Here is a 23823-nt window from a genome sequence, read left to right as displayed (position 1 = left end):
ACAAGCTCTCATCCACCTCTTGCCTCAGTATTCAAGTCACAGATAGATAGATTTTTAACCAATAAGGGAATCAAGGGTTACTGGGAGAGGGCGGGTAAGTGGAGCTGAGTCCACGGCCAGATCAACCATGATCTTGTTGAATGGCGGAGCAGGCTCGAGGGGCTAGATGGCCTACTCCTGTTCCTAATTCTTATGTTCTTATGTTCTTAATGACTTTGAAAATTTCCAAGAACAGTGGAATTGCGTTCTCAGAAGAGAATAGAACGGGTGACTTGGACAGGTTAGGTGAGTGGGCAAATGCATGGCAGATGCAGTATAATGTGGATAAATGTGAGGTTATCCATTTTGGGGGCAAAAACACGAAGGCAGAATATTATCTGAATGGTGGCAGATTTGGAAAAAGGGAGGTGCAACGAGACCTGGGTGTCATGGTTCATCAGTCACTGAAAGTGGGCATGCAGGTACAGCAGGCGGTGAAGAAGGCAAATGGTATGTTGGCCTTCATAGCTAGGGGATTTCAATATAGAAGCAGGGAGGTCTTAATGCAGCTGTACAGGGCCTTAGTGAGGCCTCACCTGGAATATTGTGTTCAGTTTTGGTCTCCTAGTCTGAGGAAGGACGTTCGTGCTATTGAGGGAGTGCAGCGAAGGTTCACCAGACTGATTCCAGGGATGGCTGGACTGTCATATGAGGAGAGACTGGATCGACTGGGCCTTTATACACTGGAGTTTAGAAGGATGAGAGGGGATCTCATAGAAACGTATAAAATTCTGACAGGACTGGACAGGCTAGATGCGGGAAGAATATTCCCGATGTTGGGGAAGTCCAGAACCAGGGGACATAGTCTTAGGATAAGGGGTAAGCCATTTAGGACTGAGATGAGGAGAAACTTCTTCACTTAGAGAGTTGTTAACCTGTGGAATTCCCTGCCGCAGAGAGTTGTTGATGCCAGTTCATTGGATATATTCAAGAGGGAGTTAAATCTGGCCCTTATGGCTAAAGGGATCAAGGGGTATGGAGAGAAAGCAGGAAAGGGGTACCAAGGGAATGATCAGCCATGATCTTATTGAATGGCGGTGCAGGCTCGAAGGGCCGAATGGCCTACTCCTGCACCTATTTTCTATGTTTCTATGTTACAGCACAGAAGGAGGCCATTCGGCCCGTCGAGCCCGTACCAGCTCTCTGCAAGAGCACCTCAGCCCGTCCCACTCACTCGCCCTTTCCCCGTAGCCCGGCAAAACTTTTTTCCTTCAGGTACTTATCCAACTCCCTTTTGAAAGCCACGATTGCCTCCACCACGCTCTCAGGCAGTGCATTCCAGATCCTAGCTACCCGCTGCGTAAAAAAGTTTTTCCTGGGATGCTGAGGGAAATAAAGGTGGAAATTGCGGAGGTACTGGCTGTAATCTCCCAATCCTCCTTTACCTGGTGGTGCCAAAGGACTGGAGAATTGCAAATGTTACACACTTGTTCAAAATAGGGTGTAAGGATAAACCCAGCAACTGCAGGGCAATCAGTTGAACCTCGGTAATGGGGAAGCTTTTAGAAACGATAATCCGGGACAATGGTAACAGTCACTTGGACAGGGGTGGATTAATTAAGGAAAGCCAGCATGGATTTGTTAAAGGCAAATCATGGTTAACTAACTTGATTGAGTTTTTTGATGAGGTAACATAGGGGGTTGCTGAGGGGGCATTTGATAAAATGTCACATAATAGGCTTGCCAGCAAAGTCGACATATTCTCTCAGTCAAGACACCCTCCGTGTCATCATAGGAAATCGAGGAAGACTTGCCGTGTACAGAAGCGGCCGTTCATCGTTCTTGTCTTTGAACTTCAGTTGGACCCCGGTATGTTTTGCGGAGCGCGCGCGCGTGCGGCTCGAGTGACGGACGGCTGCCAGTCTGTCACATTGGAGTGTTCAATGACGATGGCTTCACATTGTAGACTGAGCGCCGTGGCTCAGAGCGCCCCGCCGGGCAAAAGGACCCACGCTGGCCCGCCATATTGGAGTGCGCGCATGGAGCGCTTCCGCATCGCACTCCATCGGCCAGACTTTGCAGCCCCCTGCCTCCGGCAGTAAAGCAGCCCCCTGCTGCCCTGCCATATTGGATCGTGGGCTTAAATTGTGGGACATTGTGTCTCAGAATCCCCGACAGGCTGTAAGGGGCCCTGTGGTTCCTGCATATTAGTGTCACATCGCTTTAACGTTGCAGATGGTAGAAGGGGAGGGGGTGGTGGGGTGGGGGGCTTCAGGATTTATTTGTTAAGATAACTTGGAGCCAACAAACTTTTTCTCAAGTTTAGAATGTGGTGGTTTGAACCTTCTGGATTATCTGTTTGAAAGTTAATTGTATCTTTCTGATTCTTTTTGCCAATGATACCTGGGAGCTTATGGACTGGGCTCATGTCACTTACAGTTTGGGTGGGAATTTGAAACTGGCATTACATAGAATTACATAAAATTGACAGCATATAAACAGGCTGTTCACAAAAACATAAGAAATAGGAGCAGGAGTCGGCCATTCGGCCCCTCGAGCCTGCTCCGCCATTCAATGAGATCATGGCTGATCTTCGACCTCAACTCCACTTTCCTGCACTGTCCCCATATTCCTTAATAACCAAAAATCTATCGATCTCAGCCTTGAATATACTCAACGACTGAGCCTCCACAGTCCTCTGGGGCAGAGAATTCCAAAGATTCACCACCCTGAGTGAAGAAATTCCTCCTCATCTCAGTCCTAAATGGCCGACCCCTTATCCTGAGACTGTGACCCCTGGTTCTAGACTCCCCAGCCCGGGGGAAACACCCTCCCTGCATCTACCCTGTCAAGCCCTGTAAGAATGTTTCAATGAGATCACCTCTCATTCTTCTAAACTCTAGAGAATATCGGCCTAGTCTGCTCAATCTCTCCTCATAGGACAATCCCCCCATCCCAGGAATCAGTCTGGTGAACCTTCGTTGCACTCCCTCTGTGGCAAGTATTTCCTTCCTTAGGTAAGGAGACCAGAACTGTGCACAATACTCCAGCTGTGGTCTCACCAGGGCCCTGTATAATTGCAGTAAGACGTCTTTACTCTTATACTCAAATCCTCTTGTAATAAAGGCCAACATACCATTTGCTTTAATCACTTACTGTACTGCTTGTTAACTTTCAGTGATTGGTGTACAAGGACCCCCAGGTCCCTCTGAACACCAACATTTCCCAATCTCTCACCATTTAAAAAATACTCTGTTTTTCTATTTCCCCTCCCAAAGTGGATAATTTCATAGTTCTCATTGGGCCCCACCGCTCCGTGCCGAGGTTTATGTCCCACCGCTCCGTGCCGAGGTTTATGTCCCACCGCTCCATGCCGGGGTTTATGTCCCACCGCTCCATGCCGGGGTTTATGTCCCACCGCTCCATGCCGGGGTTTATGTCCCACCGCTCCATGCCGGGGCTTATGTCCCACCGCTCCATGCCAGGGTTTATGTCCCACCGCTCCATGCCGGGGTTTATGTCCCACCGCTCCGTGCCGGGGTTTATGCCCCACCGCTCCGTGCCGGGGTTTATGCCCCACCACTCCGTGCCGGGGTTTATGCCCCACACCAGCCCCCTCCCACCCCTCTCCATCTCACCCCATCACCATCTCCTTCTATTCCTTTCTCCCTCATGTGTTTATCCAGCCTCCCCTTAAATACATCGATACTATTCACCTCAACCCCTCCCTGTGGCAGCGAGTTCCACATTCTCACCGCTCCCTGGGGAAAGAAGTTTCTCCTGAATTCCCCAATGGATTTATTATTTATAAATATTTTTAATATTTATGGCACCTATATGTTTTGGAATCCACCTCCCCCTTCATCGACCAGTGGAAACATATTCTGCACATCGACCCGATCATAATCTTAAACACCTCCAACGAGACGCCCTTTAGCCTTCTCTTTTCGAAAGAAAAGAGCCACCTGCTGTTCAGCCCTTCCCGATAATTCGTAAGTCATCTCCTCATAACTACACTCCATCAACTGATGGCCCTGGGATACAGGGAGTCTCCCATCCAGCTGTTTACTGTTAGATCAATTGGATCATGATTTGTAACCTCGGGTAGAAGGGAAGATCGTATTGCTCTCCCGAGGATGATGTTGCAACTGCGGATGTAAAGGAGACAGACAGTTTATTGGCGATACGTTCTACTCAAGGTTTAGAGGGTTAGATTACAAGGACAGGCTGCACAAATTTGGCTTCAGTTGACTTGAGTTTAAAAGATTGAGGGGTGATCTGATTGATGCAGTTAATTCGCAAGGGTGGATACAACAACGTGTATTTATATAGCGCCTTTAATGTAGTGAAACGTCACAGGAATATTATGAGACATGAAATTTGACACCGAGCCACATAAGGAGATATTGGGGCAGAGCTTGGTCAAAGAGTTCAGTTTTAAGGAGCGTCTTGAAGGAGGAAAGAGAGGTAGAGAGGCGGAGAGGTTTAGGGAGGGAGTTCCAGAGCTTGGGGCCCAGGCAACAGAAGGCACGGCCACCGATGGTGGAGCGATTATAATCAGGGATGTTCAGGAGGGCAGAATTAGAGGAGCGCAGACATCTCAGGGGGTTGTGGGGCTGGAGGAGATTACAGAGATAGGGAGGGGCGAGGGCCATGGAGGGATTTGAAAATAAGGATGGGAATTTTGAAATTGAGGCGTTGCTTAATCGGGAGCCAATGTAGGTCAGCGAGCACAGGGGGTGATGGGTGAGTGGGACTCGGTGCGAGTTAGGACACGGGGCAGTGAGCACAGGGGGTGATGGGTGAGCGGGACTTGGTGAGAGTTAGGACACGGGTCAGCGAGCACAGAGGATGATGGGTGAGCGGGACTTGGTGAGAGTTAGGACACGGGGCGGCGAGCACAGGGGGTGATGGGTGAGCGGGACTTGGTGCGAGTTAGGACACGGGGCGGCGAGCACAGGGGGTGATGGGTGAGCGGGACTCGGTGCGAGTTAGGACACGACCAGCCTAGTTTTGGATCACCTCTAGTTTACGTAGAGTAGTATGTGGGAGGCCAGCCAGGAGTGCATTGGTATAATCAAGTCTAGAGGTAACAAAGGCATGGATGAGGGCTTCAGCAGCAGATGAGCTGAGGCAAGGGGGTGGAGACGGGCGATGTTACAGAGGTAGAAATAGGCGGTCTTAGTTATGCTTCGGGAATGTGGTCGAAAGCTCATTTCAGAGTCAAATATGACACCAAGGTTGTGAACAGTCTGGTTCAGCCTCAGGCAGGAGTTGGAGAGAGGGATGGGGTCGGTGGCTGGGGAACGGAGTTTGTGGCGGGGACCGAAAACAATGGCTTCGGTCTTCCCAATATTCAATTGGAGAAAATTTCTGCTCATCCAGAACTGGATGTGGGACAAGCAGTCTGACAATTTAGAGACCGTGGAGGGGTCGAGAGAAGTGGGGGGGTGAGGTAGAGCTGGGTATCATCAGCGTACATGTGGAAACTGACGCTGTATTTCCGGATGATGTCACCGAGGGGCAGCGTGTGGATGGGAAATAGGAGGGGGCCAAGGATAGATCCTTGGGGGACACGATACGGGGGCGGGAAGAGAAGCCGTTGCAGATGATTCTCTGGCTACGATTAGATGGATAAGAATGGAACCAGGCGAGTGCAGTCCCACCCAGCTGGACGATGGTGGAGAGGTGTTGGAGGAGGATGGAGTGGTCACCCGTGTCAAAGGCTGCAGACAAGACATCGTCGCTGGGTCACAACCCTGGAACTCCCTCCCTAACAGCACTGTGTGGGAGCACCTTCACCACACGGACTGCAGCGGTTCAAGAAGGCGGTTCACCAGGAACGAATAAAAAAATTAATGGAATTAACAAGATCCATCAGTAGGCAGGGATACACACTACGCTGAGGACTGGATGGAAAACAAAAGTAGGAAACAAGGACTTAGAGTATTGGGTCCATTATCGATGAGTTCTGTTGGGCAATCCACCCATAATGCAGTTGCAGGGGAACAGCAAATTGGCGCCACCATGTGGGAGTCGCCCGTATAGCACAAGTTCAGCACCTTGGACAGCGGGTACTATCGAAATAAAACTTCCAGGAAAGAAAGACTTGCATTTATACAATGCTTTTCATGCCCACCGGACATCTCAAAGCGCTTTACAGCCAATGAAGTACTTTTTGGAGTGTAGTCACTGTTGTAATATGGGAAACCCAGCAGCCAATTTGCGCACAGCAAGCTCCCACACACAGCAATATGATAATGACCCAGATAATCTGTTTTTTTTGTTATGTTGGTTGAGGGATAAATATTGGCCCCAGTACACCAAGGAGAACGCCCCTGCTCTTCCTCAAAATAGTGCCATGGGATCTTTTAATGTCTCAGCCAAAGGACGGCACCTCTGGCAGAGCGGCCCTCCCTCAGTACTGCGTGCTCCCTCAGTAATGCCCATCCGACAGTGCGGCGCTCCCTCAGGACTGCCTCTCTGACAGTGCAGCACTCCCTTAGTACCACTCCTCCGACAGTACTGCACTCCCTCAGCACTGCCGCTCCGACAGTGCGGCACTCCCTCAGCACCGCCCCTCCGACAGTGCGGCACTCCCTCAGTACTGCCCCTCCGACAGTGCGGCGCTCCCTCAGGACTGCCTCTCTGACAGTGCAGCACTCCCTTAGTACCACTCCTCCGACAGTACTGCACTCCCTCAGCACTGCCCCTCCGACAGTGCGGCACTCCCTCAGCACCGCCCCTCCGACAGTACTGCGCTCCCTCAGCAATGCCCCTCCGACAGTGCGGCACTCCCTCAGTACTGCCCCTCCGACAGTGCGGCGCTCCCTCAGGACTGCCTCTCTGACAGTGCAGCACTCCCTTAGTACCACTCCTCCGACAGTACTGCACTCCCTCAGCACTGCCCCTCCGACACTGCGGCGCTCCCTCAGCACTGCTCCTTCGACAGTGTGGCACTCCCTCAGTACCGCCCCTCCGACAGTGCGGCGCTCCCTCAGCACTGCCCCTCCGACAGTACTGCGCTCCCTCAGCAATGCCCCTCCGACAGTACTGCGCTCCCTCAGCAATGCCCCTCTGACAGTGCAGCACTCCCTCAGTACCGCCCCTCCAACAGTGCAGCGCTCCCTCAGTACCGCCCCTCCAACAGTGCAGCGCTCCCTCAGTACCGCCCCTCCGACAGTGCGGCGCTCCCTCAGTACTGCCCCTCCGACAGTGCGGTGCTCCCTCAGCACTGCCCCTCCAACAGTGCGGCACTCCCTCAGTACTGCCCCTCCGACAGTGCGGCACTCCCTCAGTACTGCCCCTCCGACAGTGCGGCACTCCCTCAGTTTTGCCCCTGAGGGGTCTGGACAGGGTAGATAGAGAGAAACTGTTCCCATTGGTGGAAGGGTCGAGAACCAGAGGACACAGATTTAAGGCGATTGGCAGAAGAACCAAAGGCGACAGAAGAAAAAATGTTTTTACGCAGCGAGTGGTTAGGATCTGGGATGCGCTGCCTGAGAGGGTGGTGGAGGCAGACTCAATCGTGGCTCTCAAAAGGGAGTCGGATCAGTAACTCAAGGAAAACAATTGCAGGGCTACGAGGAAAGCGCGGGGGAGGGGGACTAGCTGAAAGTTGGGACGGGTTCAATGGCCTTCCGTGCTGTAACCGTTCTATGATTCTATGATCCTCTTATGTGCGGAGATAGGGAGAGGAAAAGGCAGGACAGGTTCGATGGACCGAATGGCGGGACAGGTTCGAGGGGCCGAATGGCCTACTCCTGCTCGTGTATTCTGAAGAGAGACAGATTTGAAAAAGGCAGGCGAGATAACGTGCCGAGACGCTCCGTGACATTGCCCGCTCGCCCGTAACGCACGGAGGGGAGTGGGACTAGCGGACGGGCTCGAGGGGCTGAATGGCCTCCTTCCGCGCTGTCACCGTTCTAGGACGCAGATTCGACAGTGAAGACAAGGACGTTAAGCAGTCAGCTGTTACAACATGGCAGAGTGCACAGAAAGCGAGAGCTGTGCTGGTATAATGTAGGTTAACAAGGTCCCGGAGGCATGGTGCTCAAGGCTTCAGCACAGTATTTGCTCATTGCAACTGACACGTCTCGGCAGGAAGGTATGTGACGGTTTATACCTGTGGACAACATGGTGCATGCTCTAACGTTGCAGCAAGTCATGTCTGTGATACATCAAGGCATACCACATGTCTCAGAGACATCTCCTTGCACCAATCAACTGCTGGGACCACGAGTGATCGTTCTTCCATTGGCATAGCAAGATCCCGGCACAGACATGATGGGCTGAATGGCCCCCTTCTGTGCCATAAATTGCTATCATTCTATCCCACAAATAATAATGGGCTACTGAAGTTGCATGATCAGCCATGATCTTATTGAATGGTGGTGCAGGTTCGAAGGGCCGAATGGCCTGCTCCTGTACCTATTTTCTATGTTTCTATGATTGACTGTGCCGGTTCTTTGAAAGAGCTGTCCACTTAGTCCGAATTACTTATTGAATCGCTCTATCAGAGAGCTGGCACAGCCCCGATAGGCCGAATGGTCTGCTTCTGTGCTGTAGGATTCCATTCTATGATTCTACTGACTCGATCACAACCCCTCATCATTTTGAACGCTTCTATTAAATCTCATGGTAACCTTCTCTGCTCCAAGGAGACTAATCCCAGACTCTCCAGACTCGCAACATCACCAAACTCCCTCATCCTGCCATTCTGGTAAATCTCCTCCGTAACATAGAAACATAGAAACATAGAAAATAGGTGCAGGAGTAGGCCATTCGGCCCTTCTAGCCTGCACCGCCATTCAGTGAGTTCATGGCTGAACATGCAACTTCAGTACCCCATTCCTGCTTTCTCGCCATACCCCTTGATTCCCCTAGTAGTAAGGACTTCATCTAACTCCTTTTTGAATATATTTAGTGAATTGGCCTCAACAACTTTCTGTGGTAGAGAATTCCACAGGTTCACCACTCTCTGGGTGAAGAAATTCCTCCTCATCTCGGTCCTAAATGGCTTACCCCTTATCCTTAGACTGTGTCCCCTGGTTCTGGACTTCCCCAACATTGGGAACATTCTTCCTGCATCTAACCTGTCTAACCCCGTCAGAATTTTAAACATTTCTATGAGGTCCCCTCTCATTCTTCTGAACTCCAGTGAATACAAGCCCAGTTGATCCAGTCTTTCTTGATAGGTCAGTCCCACCATCCCGGGAATCAGTCTGGTGAACCTTCGCTGCACTCCCTCAATAGCAAGAATGTCCTTCCTCAAGTTAGGAGACCAAAACTGTACACAATACTCCAGGTGTGGCCTCACCAAGGCCCTGTACAATTGTAGCAACACCTCCCTGCCCCTGTACTCAAATCCCCTCGCTATGAAGGCCAACATGCCATTTGCTTTCTTAACCGCCTGCTGTACCTGCATGCCAACCTTCAATGACTGATGTACCATGACACCCAGGTCTCTTTGCACCTGCCCTTTTCCTAATCTGTCACCATTCAGATAATAGTCTGTCTCTCTGTTTCTCTGTAACCTCTCCAACTCTTCGACATCCTTACCAACGTGCGGTGCCCAGAATTGGAATCAATACCGCAGTGTCAGTCGTGGCTCAGTGGGCAGCACACTCGCCTCCGAGTCAGCGGGTTGTGGGTTCAAGTCCCACTCCAGGGACTCGAGCACAGAAATCTAGGCTGACACTCCCAGTGCAGTACTGAGGGAGTGCCGCACTGTCGGAGGGGCAGCACTGAGGGAGTGCTGCACTGTCAGAGGGGCCAGTGTTGAGGGAGTGCCGCACTGTTGGAGGGGCAGTACTGAGGGAGCACCGCACTGTCGGAGGGGCAGTGCTGAGGGAGCGCCGCACTGTCGGAGGGGCAGCACTGAGGGAGCGCCGCACTGTCGGAGGGGCAGTACAGAGGGAGCGCCGCACTGTCGGAGTGGCGGTACTGAGGGAGCGCCGCACTGTCGGAGGGGCAGTGCTGAGGGAGTGCCGCACTGTCGGAGGGGCAGTGCTGAGGGAGTGCCGCACTGTCAGAGGGACAGTGCTGAGGGAGCACCGCACTGTCAGAGGGGCAGTACTGAGGGAGAGACGCACTGTCGGAGGAGCCGTCTTTCAGATGAGACATTAAACCGAGGCCCCGTCTGCCCTCTCAGTTAAAGATCCTGTGACCACTATTTTGAAGAAGAGCAGGGGACTTCTCCCCGGTGTCCTGGGGCCAATATTTATCCCTCAACCAACATCACTAAAACAGATTATCTGGTCATTATCACATTGCTGTGTGTGGGAGCTTGCTGTGCACAAATTGGCTGCCACATTACAACAGTGACAACACTCTAAAAGTACTTCATTGGCTGTAAAGCGCTTTGAGAGGCGGGTGGTCGTGAAAGGCGCTATAGAAATGCAAGTCTTTCTTCTTTCTAACCCGTGATTTATCAACGGCTGAGACGGGAGGATCGAGGATCGCAGACATCCCGATGTTTATACTGGTCAGAGGGCACATTTCCCTGTGCTCGCGTGGCTTGTGTAACTGTAACGGGATTCATTCGCGATTACGTCGCATTACTGCCCTCATCCCTCAGCCGCACAATTAACGCAGGCCCCGAGGGGACAGGAACAGGATCCCCAGATGCTGGAGCTGTGCTGCGTCGCGTGATGAGGTTTTTCAGCTGTTTAGTGATGGAGTCATTACAGAATAAATCAGTGAATTCCTGTAGCAGCGACTGCCGCTGCTGTGTGAAGGAGAGTCTGATCATGGTGCCAATTTAAAAGCGATGAAATGAACACTTATAATCTGTCTGGCGTGTGGCAGATAATGATAATGATTATAGACGCATGAAAATTTAATGGAATAGAAATTTAGACCCATTGCCCGCGCACATCCCGAAACACTTCACAATTATCCACTCTGAAATACAGCGACTGTTGTCAAATGGGCAGCCATTTTGTGCACATCAAAATCCCACGGTGAGCCAAAATCAGCGGACAGTTAATCTGTTCGAAAGACGGTCCTCCGACAGTGCAACGCTCCCTCAGAACTGCCCCTCCGACAGTGCAACGCTCCCTCAGTACTGCCCCTCTGACAGTGTGGCGCTCCCTCATTACTGCCCCTCTGACAGTGCGGCGCTCCCTCAGCACTGCCCCTCCGACAGTGCGGCACTCCCTCAGCACTGCCCCTCCGACAGTGCAGCGCTCCCTCAGCACTGCCCCTCCGACAGTGTGGCACTCCCCCAGTACTGCCCCTCCGACAATGCGGCACTCCCCCAGTACTGCACTGGGAGTGTCAGCCTGGGTTTTTGTGCTCACGTCCCTGGAGTGGGACTTGAACAACAACAACAACTTGTATTTATATAGCGCCTTTAAACTAGCAAAACATACCAAGGTGCTTCACGGGAGTGTTATAAGACAAATATTTTGACAGAGAGCCACAAAAGGAGAAATTAGCGCAGGAGCTTGATCAAAGAGGTCGGTTTTAAGGAGTGTCTAGCAGGAGGAAAGAGAGGCGGAGAGGTTTAGGGAGGGAGTTCCAGAGCTTGGGGCCCAGGCAACAGAAGGCACGGCCACCAATGGTGGTGCGATTATAATCAGGGATGCTCAGGAGGGCAGAATTAGAGGAGCGCAGACATCTCGGGGGGTTTGTGGGGCTGGAGGAGATTACAGAGATAGGGAGGGGCGAGGGCCATTGAGGGATTTGTAAACAAGGATGAGAATTTTGAAATCGAGGCGTTGCTTAACCAGAAGCCAATGTAGGTCAGCGAGCACAGGGGTGATGGGTGAGCGGGGCTTGGTGCAAGTTAGGACATGGGGCAGCGAGCACAGGGCGTGATGGGTGAGCGGGACTTGGTGCGAGTTAGGACACGGGGCAGCGAGCACAGGAGGTGATGGGTGAGCGGAGCTTGGTGCGAGTTAGGACACGGGGCAGCGAGCACAGGGGGTGATGGGTGAGCGGAGCTTGGTGCGAGTTAGGACACGGGGCAGCGAGCACAGGGGGTGATGGGTGAGTGGGACTTGGCGCGAGTTAGGACACGGGGCAGCGAGCACAGGAGGTGGTGGGTGAGCGGGACTCGGTGCGAGTTAGGACACGGGGCAGCGAGCACAGGAGGTGATGGGTGAGTGGGACTTGGTGCGAGTTAGGACACGGGGCAGCGAGCACAGGAGGTGGTGGGTGAGCGGGACTTGGTGCGAGTTAGGACACGGGGCAGCGAGCACAGGGGGTGATGGGTGAGCGGGACTTGGTGCGAGTTAGGACACGGGGCAGCGAGCACAGGAGGTGGTGGGTGAGCAGGACTTGGTGCGAGTTATGACACGGGGCAGCGAGCACAGGGGGTGATGGGTGAGCGGGACTTGGTGCGAGTTAGGACACGGGGCAGCGAGCACAGGGGGTGATGGCTGAGCGGGACTTGGTGCGAGTTAGGACACGGGGCAGTGAGCACAGGGGGTGATGGGTGAGCAGGACTCGGTGCGAGTTAGGACACGGGGCAGCGAGCACAGGGGGTGATGGCTGAGCGGGACTTGGTGCGAGTTAGGACACGGGTAGCCGAGTTTTGGATCACCTCTAGTTTATGTAGGGTAGAATGTGGGAGGCCAACCAGGAGTGTGTTGGAATCGTCAAATGTGGAGGTAACAAAGGCATGGATGAGGGCTTCAGAAGCGGATGAGCTGAAAAAGGGCGGAGACAGGCCAGGATTTTCTGACTCCAAGGGGAGTGTGCGGCCCACTGACCCACAGCTGACATTAGCAGACAGACAATTAATACAGATCACTCTGTTCATCATTTAAATGGACGTATTGGATCTCAGTGGGCAGCACTCTGGCCTCTGGATCAGAAGGTCGTGGGTTCAAGTCCCACTCCAGGGACCTGAGCACAAAAAAATCTAGGCTGACACTACCAGTCAGTGCTGAGGGAGCACCGCACTGTCGGAGGGGCAGTGCTGAGGGAGCGCCGCACTGTCGGAGGGGCAGTACTGAGGGAGCGCCGCACTGTCGGAGGGGCAGTACTGAGGGAGCGCCGCACTGTCGGAGGGGCAGTACTGAGGGAGCGCCGCACTGTCGGAGGTGCAGTACTGAGGGAGCGCCGCACTGTCGGAGGGGCAGTGCTGAGGGAGCACCGCACTGTCGGAGGGGCAGTGCTGAGGGAACGCCGCACTGTCGGAGGGGCAGTACTGAGGGAGCGCCGCACTGTCGGAGGGGCAGTGCTGAGGGAGCACCGCACTGTCGGAGGGGCAGTGCTGAGGGAGCACCGCACTGTCGGAGGGGCAGTGCTGAGGGAGCGCCGCACTGTCGGAGGGGGAGTACTGAGGGAACGCCGCACTGTCGGAGGGGCAGTACTGAGGGAGCGCCGCACTGTCGGAGGGGCAGTGCTGAGGGAGCGCCGCACTGTCGGAGGGGGAGTACTGAGGGAGCGCCGCACTGTCGGAGGGGGAGTACTGAGGGAGCGGCGCACTGTGGGAGGGGCAGTACTGAGGAAGCGCCGCACTGTCGGAGGGGCAGTACCGAGGGAGCGCCGCACTGTCGGAGGGGCAGTACTGAGGGAATGCTGTACTGACTAAGGTGCTGACTTTCGGATGAGACGTTAAACCGAGGCCCCGTCTGCTCTCTCAGGTGGATGTAAAAGATCCCACGGCACTATTTTGAAGAAGAGCAGGGGAGTTATCCCTGGCGGCCTGGGGCCAAAATTTATCCTTCAATCCACATAACAACAGATGATCTGGGTCATTATCACATTGCTGTGTGTGGGAGCTTGCTGTGCGCAAATTGGCTGCTGCGTTTCCCACATTACAACAGTGACTACACTCCAAAAGTACTTCATTGGCTGTAAAGTGCTTTGGGGCGTTAGGTGGTCGTGAAAGGCGCTATATAAATGCTTTCTTTTAACAGGGTGGACAGGCCGAGAAGACATGATGATACCCACAGCCATTTGCTCAGGGGACATTTGATAAAAGGCCCATGGTTTGTATCATGTGAGTTAATCTGGTGGGACATTAGTGGGGGCCCGAACTGGTTAACGTGACAGGATGAGCTCCTGTCGCCCGTGAGCAGATCGGTCCAATGGTTCCGACAGCGTCAGTCATTAAATCTGATATTATCACTTCAGGTAGCGTGCAGGAACCGCTATTCCTGATTAGCGATTGTACGTGGAGCGTCCCGGTTCTGGGCACTAACTTCCGTGCCGCACTGGGTCGCCGGAGAGTGGGGGGAGGGGGGGGAGCTGCCATCGTCGGGCTCCCGCGGGGTGAAAAGGAGTAGGCGCGCACACCGATGGCATCATCGCCAGGGTGCAACGCAGCGCAAATCCCTTCCCCCCCCTCCTCGCCCGCTGACCCCGGGCATGGCTCCAGGGGTGAGCGTTCAGGGCACCGTGCGCGGGCGTAAACCCTCCAGTGGGCCCGTACGGACGGAACTTGGCTGGAAAGCGCTTTGGGACGTCCTGAGGTTGGGAAAGGTGCTATCGAAATGCAAGTCTTTCTTTTTTCCTCCTTTGTAGGATTCCAATGGACCCGACACTCTCCCATTGGAGCAAAGCAGCTATGCCCGTGTACTCACTCCCCGTCTCTCTCTTTCTCTCTCTCTCTCCCTCCACTGCCCCTCCCCCCCCCGTCTCCCTCACTCTCTCCCCCCCCACCCCCCACCACGTTTCCCTCTCTCTCCTACCCCCGTCTCCCTCCTCCTTCTCGCTCTCTCCCCTGTCTCCCTCTCGCTCTCTCTCTCTCTCCCCATGTCTCCCTCACTCTCTCACCCCCGTCTCGCTCTCTACCTCTCTCCCCCTTTCTCACTCTCTCTCTCCCCTGTCTCACACGCGCTCTCTCTCTGTCTCCCCACCGTCTCGCTCTTTCTCTCTCCCCCCCCGTCTCACTCTTTCTCTCTCTCCCCCCCCCCCCCGTCTCGCTCTTTCTCTCTCTCCCCCCCCCCCGTCTCGCTCTTTCTCTCCCCCCCCCGTCTCGCTCTTTCTCTATCCCCCCCGTCTCGCTCTTTCTCTCTCCCCCCTCCCCGTCTCGCTCTTTCTCTCTCCCCCCCCCCGTCTCGCTCTTTCTCTCTCTCCCCCCCGTCTCGCTCTTTCTCTCTCCGCCCCCCCCCCCGTCTCGCTCTTTCTCTATCCCCCCCCATCTCGCTCTTTCTCTCTCTCCCCCCCCGTCTCGCTCTTTCTCTCTCCCCCCCCCCCCGTCTCGCTCTTTCTCTCTCTCCCCCCCGTCTCGCTCTTTCTCTCTCCCCCCCATCTCGCTCTTTCTCTCTCCCCCCCCGTCTCGCTCTTTCTCTCTCCCCCCCCCCGTCTCGCTCTTTCTCTCTCCCCCCCCCCGTCTCGCTCTTTCTCTCTCCCCCCCCCCGTCTCGCTCTTTCTCTCTCCCCCCCATCTCGCTCTTTCTCTCTCCCCCCCCCGTCTCGCTCTTTCTCTCTCCCCCCCATCTCGCTCTTTCTCTCTCCCCCCCCCCCCCGTCTCGCTCTTTCTCTCTCCCCCCCCGTCTCGCTCTTTCTCTCTCCCCCCCCCCCGTCTCGCTCTTTCTCTCTCCCCCCCGTCTCGCTCTTTCTCTCTCTCCCCCCCATCTCGCTCTTTCTCTCCCCCCCCCGTCTCGCTCTTTCTCTCTCCCCCCCATCTCGCTCTTTCTCTCTCCCCCCCCCCCGTCTCGCTCTTTCTCTCTCCCCCCCGTCTCGCTCTTTCTCTCTCCCCCCCCGTCTCGCTCTTTCTCTCCCCCCCCCCCCCCGTCTCGCTCTTTCTCTCTCTCCCCCCCATCTCGCTCTTTCTCTCTCCCCCCCCCGTCTCGCTCTTTCTCTCTCCCCCCCGTCTCGCTCTTTCTCTCTCCCCCCCGTCTCGCTCTTTCTCTCTCCCCCCCATCTCGCTCTTTCTCCCTCCCCCCACCCCCCCGTCTCGCTCTTTCGCTCTCTCCCCATCCCCGTCTCGCTCTTTCTCTCTCCCCCCCCCGTCTCGCTCTTTCTCTCTCCCCCCCCCCCGTCTCGCTCTTTCTCTCTCCCCCCCCGTCTCGCTCTTTCTCTCTCCCCCCCATCTCGCTCTTTCTCTCTCCCCCCCCGTCTCGCTCTTTCTCTCTCTCCCCCCCCGTCTCGCTCTTTCTCTCTCCCCCCCCCCCCGTCTCGCTCTTTCTCTCTCCCCCCCCCCCCGTCTCGCTCTTTCTCTCTCCCGCACCCCCGTCTCGCTCTTTCTCTCTCCCCGCCCCCCGTCTCGCTCTTTCTCTCTCCCCCCCATCTCGCTCTTTCTCTCTCCCCCCCCATCTCGCTCTTTCTCTCTCCCCCCCCATCTCGCTCTTTCTCTCTCCCCCCCCCGTCTCGCTCTTTCTCTCTCCCCCCCGTCTCGCTCTTTCTCTCTCCCCCCCCCCGTCTCGCTCTTTCTCTCTCCCCGCCCCCCGTCTCGCTCTTTCTCTCTCCCCCCCATCTCGCTCTTTCTCTCTCCCCCCCCATCTCGCTCTTTCTCTCTCCCCCCCCATCTCGCTCTTTTTCTCTCCCCCCCGTCTCGCTCTTTCTCTCTCCCCCCCCCGTCTCGCTCTTTCTCTCCCCCCCCCCGTCTCGCTCTTTCTCTCTCCCCCCCATCTCGCTCTTTCTCTCTCCCCCCCCCATCTCGCTCTTTCTCTATCCCCCCCCCCCGTCTCGCTCTTTCTCTCTCCCCCCCCGTCTCGCTCTTTCTCTCTCCCCCCCCCATCTCGCTCTTTCTCTCTCCCCCCCCCCATCTCGCTCTTTCTCTCTCCCCCCACCCCCCCGTCTCGCTCTTTCGCTCTCTCCCCACCCCCGTCTCGCTCTTTCTCTCTCTACCCCCCACCCCCACCGTCTCGTTCTCTCTCCCCTGTCTCACACTCTCTCTCTCTCTCCCTCGTCTCACATTCTCTCTCCCCCCCCCCCGTCTCTTGCTCTCTCTCTCCCCGTCCCCCCATCTCTTGCTCTCTCTCTCCCCCCCCCACCCCGTCTCTCTCTTCCCCCCACCCCCCCACCTGTTGTCTCTTTCCCCCTGTGCTCCTTCCGCTGTTTGCGTTGGTTTCCACGTGCTCCCGGCGAAGAGATCGAGGTGTTCGGCTGTGAGCGCTCCTGGGCCTGGGGATTCCCTGTCGTCAGTTCCAATGTACTCGGTTTATAACAGTTGAGTAGAATGTCCATGACGTGATTTCTCCTTCCCAGGGTTCCACAGTGCCCAGCACTTGGGCGACTCACTCACACTTAACAACTAAGCAAGATGATCTGTTGATCAGAGACTGGTGCAGCCATGAAATTGGGCTTTATTTTAACTGAACAACAGTCTCCATGTTGAAATCGGTGTCACATCGGGGCGGGGGAGGGGGGGATTATTCAGCGGTCTTGTGCAAAGCCAATTCAGGGTAGATATGTTTTTCCATGAAGGGTTGCTCCTGATTGGGGTTAAGTGCATAAATATGTCTGTTTTGGAAACCTTCTCTTAATCAGCATTTGAAAAGTAAATTAACACTGTTTACCGGGCTCCAAATATTAAATGACATGTCTATCTACACAAGGATAAAAATAGTTCTCCGAGCACAAGACTCGTGGTGTCTACATGCAAATTGCACTTCAAAGCAAACCCTTAAAGAAAGATGAATCATTTACATTATTAAGGGCACCTCAGCCAACAACAGAAAATAACTGGTTATCGCAGGAATCAGAATGTCTCCACTCTCTGATTGACTTCACCAATCAAAGAAAGCCGAGAATTTCCTGCCGAATCACAGCTTCAAATTCACACCAATTTGTTCAGCCGACAAACTTGCTGCATCAAGAGGCAATTGAACTCTGACTGTCCGCACACAAACGTGGCCCTAAAAGAGGCACGGCTTCACCTCGGCAGCAGAATAATACATTGCGTGTCACACGGTGTAACGCCCCCCTGAGCGGGCAGACTAACTGGGACGGACGGTGAGAAGGGGGGTCCGATTTCCCACCCCCCTGTGATTTGGGCTGTTCCGATTAATTCCAGACAACCACACCAAATGAGGGCAGGGGACACTCGGACAATAAGAGCTCGGACCGGGAGCAAATAGCGTGTGCGTTGCGGACCATGATAAGGATGTCATTTTTTTTGTTGCAAACTTCAATGGAAATAAAAATGGGGAGAGCTGCAAAAGTGGTTGTCATTACCCCATTTCACAACGATGCAGAGAGGATGTTTCCCCTCGTGGGAGGATCTAGAACTGGGGGGGCATAGTTTCAGAATAAGGGGCAGCCCATTTAAAACTGAGAAGAGGAGGAATTTCTTCTCTCGGAGGGTTGTAAATCTGTGGAATTTTCTGCCCCAGAGAGCTGTGGAGGCTGGGTCATTGAATATATTCAAGGTGGAGATAGACAGATTTTTGAACGAGGGTTATGGGGAGCGGGCGGGGAAGTGGAGTTGAGGCCAAGATCAGATCAGCCATGATCTTATTGAATGGCGGAGCAGGCTCGAGGGGCCGTATGGCCGACTCCTGCTCCTATTCCTTACGTTCTTATGACCCCAATAAGACAGTTTTCCTGGAATTCTCCCAAAAACTGACATTTCCCAAGCTTCCACAGAAACTTTCCAATCTTCTGTTATTTGCATGGTGTTGTTGATGGACTATTTTAAAAGGCAGCCTTCTGAGACTTCTCTACTCGTTATACACCTCCGTCCTTCACAAGCTCTACCCAGAGGGTTGCCTTGGAAACGGCCTAATAGTCAGCCCGTGAAGCCCAGCCAATCAGAGCCAGCCAATCAGAGCAGTCGGCTGCACCGCGACTGGGAACCTATGAGTTGTTGGGACAATGGCTTCTGCTGTCCACCCAAGCTCGCTGTAGCCAATACCATTCGTATGATCAAAAATAATTCTCATCTATTTGATTTTGGCACTCAATTCAACCTGAATTTATGATCCCTTCTGCACTGACTTGACTGCTGCACAAGGCACCCTTCTGTAAGATATGCGATGTTACAATGCACTCTCCATGTCTACAACACAATATCTAATACAACAACAACTTGTATTTATACAGCACCTTTAACGTAGTAAAACATCTCAAGGCGCTTCACCGGAGCGATTATCAGATAACGATTTGACACCAAGCCACATTAGGAGATATTAGGGCAGCCTGACCAAAAGTTTTTAAGGAGCATCTTGAAGGAGGAGAGTGAGGTAGAGAGGCAGAGAGGTTTAGGGAGGGAGTTCCAGAGCTTGGGGCCCAGGCAACAGAAGGCACGGCCACCGATGGTGGAGCGATGGAATTCGGGGGATGCGCAAGAGGGCAGAATTGGAGGAGCGCAGCGATTTTGGGGGAGGAGGAGGTTACAGAGATAGGGAGGGGCAAGGGCCACGGAGGCATTTGAACACCAAAATGAGAAATTTCGAAATCGAGGCATTGCTGGACTGGGAGCCAATGTAGGTCAGTGAGCACAGGAGGTGATGGGTGAGCAGGACTAGGTGCGAGTTAGGACACGGGGCAGCGAGCACAGGGGGTGATGGGCGAGCAGGACTAGGTGCGAGTTAGGACACGGGGCAGCGAGCACAGGGGGTGATGGGTGAGTGGGACTCGGTGTGAATTAGAACACGGGTAGCCGAGTTTTGGATCACCTCTAGTTTAGAATGAGGGAGGCCAGCCAGGAGTGCGTTGGAATAGTCAAGTCTGGAGGTAACAAAGGCACGGTTGAGGGTTTCAGCGGCAGGTGAGCTGAGGCAGGGGGCGGAGACGGGCGATGTTACGGAGGTGGGGGTGAGACACTTACTGGGAACGCGGTTGATGGCTTTCAGCGGCCGCAGGACGCGAACAGTGCGGATCGCGGAGAGGCTGACATTCTGCAGGTTCAACGAATACTCCACCATCCTGTGAGAGAGAGAGAGAGAGTGAATAAGGCCCAGTTATCAGCAAATGCAAACTGGGGACTTGCCCAGAGAAAAATGAGCAGGGGAGTTATCCCCGGTGTCCTGGGGCCAATATTTATCCCTCAGTCAACAGAACAATAACAGATTATCTGGGTCATTATCACATTGCTGTGTGTGGGAGCTTGCTGTGCGCAAATTGATTGCCGCGTTTCCCACATTACAACAGTGACTACACTCCAAAAGTACTTCATTGGCTTTAAAGCGCTTTGGGACGTCCGGTGGTCGTGAACGGCGCTATATAAATGCAAGTCTGTCTTTCTCTTTGTAACCTTGCAGCAGATTCTGTATAAAGAGTGGTTCCCCTTCATCACACCTAGAATCAGAGACATTTACAGCACGGAAGGAGGCCATTCGGCCCATCGTGTCCGTGCCGGCCGACCAAGGGTTACCCGGCCCAATCCCACTTTCCAGCTCTGGGTCCGTAGCCCTGTAGGTTACGGCACTTCAAGGGGCACATCCAGGTACTTGTTAAATGTGGCCTCCTTGAAGAAGTTCACCATCCCCACCGACACCTGGGAATCCCTGGCGCAAGATCGCTCAAAATGGAAGAGAATAATCCGGGAAGGCGCCGAACACCTCGAGTCTCTTCACCCGAGACACACGGAGACCCAAGCGCATTTGGCGGAAGGAGCGCACGGCAACCCACCCACCCGCCCCTCCAACCACCGTCTGCCCCAGACACCGCCTGTGACAGAGACTGTAGGTCCCGCATTGGACTCATCAGTCACCCGAGAACTGGTGTTAGTGTGGGAAACAAGTCATCCTCGACTCCGAGGGACAGCCTATGATGATGCTGATGATGAAATGTGGTGAGGGTCTCTATCACACACCTGGAGTACTGCGTGCAGTTTTGCTCCCCGTATTTAAGGAAGGATACACATTGCATTGGAGGCTGTTCAGAGAAGGTTCACTCGGTTGATGCTGGAGATGAAGGGGTTGGCTTATGAAGATTGGTTGAGTAGGTTGGGCCTGTACACATTGGGGTTTAGAAGAATGAGAGGTGATCTTATTGAAACAAATAAGATTCTGAGGGGGCTGGACAGGGTAGATGCAGAGAGGATGTTTCCCCTCGTGGGGGAATCTAGAACTAGGGGGCATAGTCTCAGAATAAGGGGCCGCCCATTTAAAACTGAGATGAGGAGGAATTTCTTCTCTCAGAGGGTTGTAAATCTGTGGAATTCACTGCCTCAGAGAGCTGTGGAAGCCGGGACATTGAATAAATTTAAGACAGAAATAGACAGTTTCTTAACCGATAAGGGGATAAGGGGTTATGGGGAGCGGGCGGGGAAGTGGAGCTGCGTCCATGATCGGATCAGTCATGATCTTATTAAATGGCGGAGCAGGCTCGAGGGGCTGTATGGCCTATTCCTGCTCCAATTTCTTATGTTCTTATGTTCTTATTCCCAACTTCCTAATTTAAAATAAAATTTGGGTCTCCATGCGAATCCCGGATCAACACTTGTCAATTCGCCTCGAATAAACTTCAACGTTCCAGCAGATCACCCTCAAAACCCCTCTCCCCGTCAGAACATATAGGTACCAATGATATAGGTAAAAAAACGGGATGAGGTCCTACAAGCTGAATTTAGGGAGCTAGGAGTTTAATTAAAAAGTAGGACCTCAAAAGGTAGTAAATCTCAGGATTGCTACCAGTGCCACGTGCTAGTCAGAGTAGGAACAGGATAGCTCAGCTAAATACGTGGCTTGAGGAATGGTGCAAGGGGGAGGGATTCAAATTCCTGGGACATTGGAACCGGTTCTGGGGGAGGTGGGACCAGTACAAACCGGACGCTCTGCACCTGGGCAGGACCAGAACCAATGTCCTAGGGGGTGTGTTTGCTAGTGCTGTTGGGGAGGGGTTAAACCAATATGGCAGGGGGATGGGAACCAATGCAGGGAGACAGAGGAAAACAAAAAGGGGGCAGAAGCAAAAGATAGGAAGGAGAAAAGCAAGAGTGGAGGGTTAGAGAAATCAAGGGAAAAAATCAAAAAGAGCCACATTACAACATAATTCTAAAAGGACAAAGAGTGTTAAAAAAAACAAGCCTGAAGGCTCTGTGTCTCAATGCGAGGAACATTCATAATAAGATGATTTAATTAACTGCATAGATAGCTGTTGATGGATATGATGTAATTGGAATTACGGAGACATGGCTCCCAGGTAACTGAGGCTGGGAACTCAACATCCAGGGGTATTCAATATTCAGGAAGGACAGACAGGAAGGAAAAGGAGGTGGGGTAGCATTGCTGGTTAAAGAGGAGATTAACGCAATAGTAAGGAAGGACATTAGCGTGGCTGATGTGGAATCTATATGTAGAGCTGCGAAACACCAAAGGGCAGAAAACATTAGTGGGAGTTGTGTACAGACCTCCAAACAGTAGTAGTGAGGTTCGGGATGGCATCAAACAGGAAATTATGGATGCGTGCAATAAGGGTACAGCAGTTATCATGGGTGACTTTAATCTACATATAGATTGGGCTAACCAAACTGGTAGCAATACGGTGGAGGGGGATTTCCTGGAGTGTATTAGAGATGGTTTTCTAGACCAATATGTCGAGGAACCAACGAGAGAGCAGGCCATCCTAGAACTGGGTCTTGTGTAACGAGAGAGGATTAATTAGCAATCTGGTCATGCTTGGGGAAGAGTGACCATAATATGGTAGAATTCTTCATTAAGATGGAGAGTGACACAATTAATTCAGAGACTAGGGTCCTGAACTTAAAGAAAGGAAACTTCGACGGCATGAGACGTGAATTGGCTGGGATAGACTGGAGAATGATACTTAAAGGGTTGACGATGGATAGGCAATGGCAGACATTTAAATATCACATGGATGAACTACAACAATTGTACATCCCTGTGTGGCGTAAGAATAAAAAAGGGAAGGTGGCTCAACCGTGGCTAACAAGGGAAATTAGGGAAAGTGTTAAATCCAAGGAAGACGCATATAAATTTAGAACTCAGCAGAAGAGGACAAAGGTTTTGATCAGGGCAGGGAAAATGGAGTACGAGAAGAAGCTTGCAGGGAACATTAAGGCAGATTGCAAAAGTTTATATAGGTATGTAAAGAGAAAAAGGTTAGTAAAGACAAACGTAGGTCCCCTTCAGTCAGAATCAGGGGAAGTCATAACGGGGAACAAAGAAATGGCAGACCAATTGAACAAGTGCTTTGGTTCGGTATTCACTAAGGAGGACACAAACAACCTTCCGGATATAAAAGGGGTCAGAGGGTCTAGTAAGGAGGAGGAACTGAGGGAAATCCTTATTAGTCGGGAAATGGTGTTGGGGAAATTGATGGGATTGAAGGCCGGTAAATCCCCAGGGCCTGATGGACTGCATCCCAGAGTACTTAAGGAGGTGGCCTTGGAAATAGCGGATGCATTGACAGTCATTTTCCAACATTCCATTGACTCTGGATCAGTTCCTATCGAGTGGAGGGTAGCCAATGTAACTCCACTTTTTAAAAAAGGAGGGAGAGAGAAAACAGGGAATTATAGACCGGTCAGCCTGACCTCAGTAGTGGGTAAAATGATGGAATCAATTATTAAGGATGAAATAGCAGCGCATTTGGAAAAAGGTGACATGATAGGTCCAAGTCAGCATGGATTTGTGAAAGGGAAATCATGCTTGACAAATCTTCTGGAATTTTTTGAGGATGTTTCCAGTAAAGTGGACAAGGGAGAACCAGTTGATGTGGTATATTTGGACTTTCAGAAGGCTTTCGACAAGGTCCCACACAGGAGATTAATGTGCAAAGTCAAAGCACATGGGATTGGGGGTAGTGTGCTGACATGGATTGAGAACTGGTTGTCAGACAGGAAGCAAAGAGTAGGAGTAAATGGGTACTTTTCAAAATGGCAGGCAGTGACTAGTGGGGTACCGCAAGGTTCTGTGCTGGGGCCCCAGCTGTTTACATTGTACATTAATGATTTAGACGAGGGGATTAAATGTGGTCTCTCCAAATTTGCAGATGACACTAAGTTGGGTGGCAGTGTGAGCTGCGAGGAGGA

The 23823-nt window shown here is 52.9% G+C and overlaps 1 protein-coding gene across 1 annotated transcript in view; it reads right to left on the bottom strand.

The window, feature by feature from the left end:
- The window catches only part of LOC139230545 (voltage-dependent T-type calcium channel subunit alpha-1I-like), a 240618-nt gene that overhangs the window by 192939 nt on the left and 23856 nt on the right, over positions 1-23823 (bottom strand). Inside the window, exon 3 of the mRNA XM_070862381.1 lies at positions 19654-19751. Coding sequence (XP_070718482.1) covers positions 19654-19751 — 98 coding nt within the window. The remainder of the gene's footprint in view (positions 1-19653; positions 19752-23823) is intronic.

This window comes from Pristiophorus japonicus, chromosome 19, assembly GCF_044704955.1.
Source record: "Pristiophorus japonicus isolate sPriJap1 chromosome 19, sPriJap1.hap1, whole genome shotgun sequence".
NCBI lineage: Eukaryota > Metazoa > Chordata > Chondrichthyes > Pristiophoridae > Pristiophorus > Pristiophorus japonicus.
The sequence above is the reverse complement of the archived record's forward strand: the minus strand, read 5'-3'. Positions and strand labels throughout refer to the sequence as shown.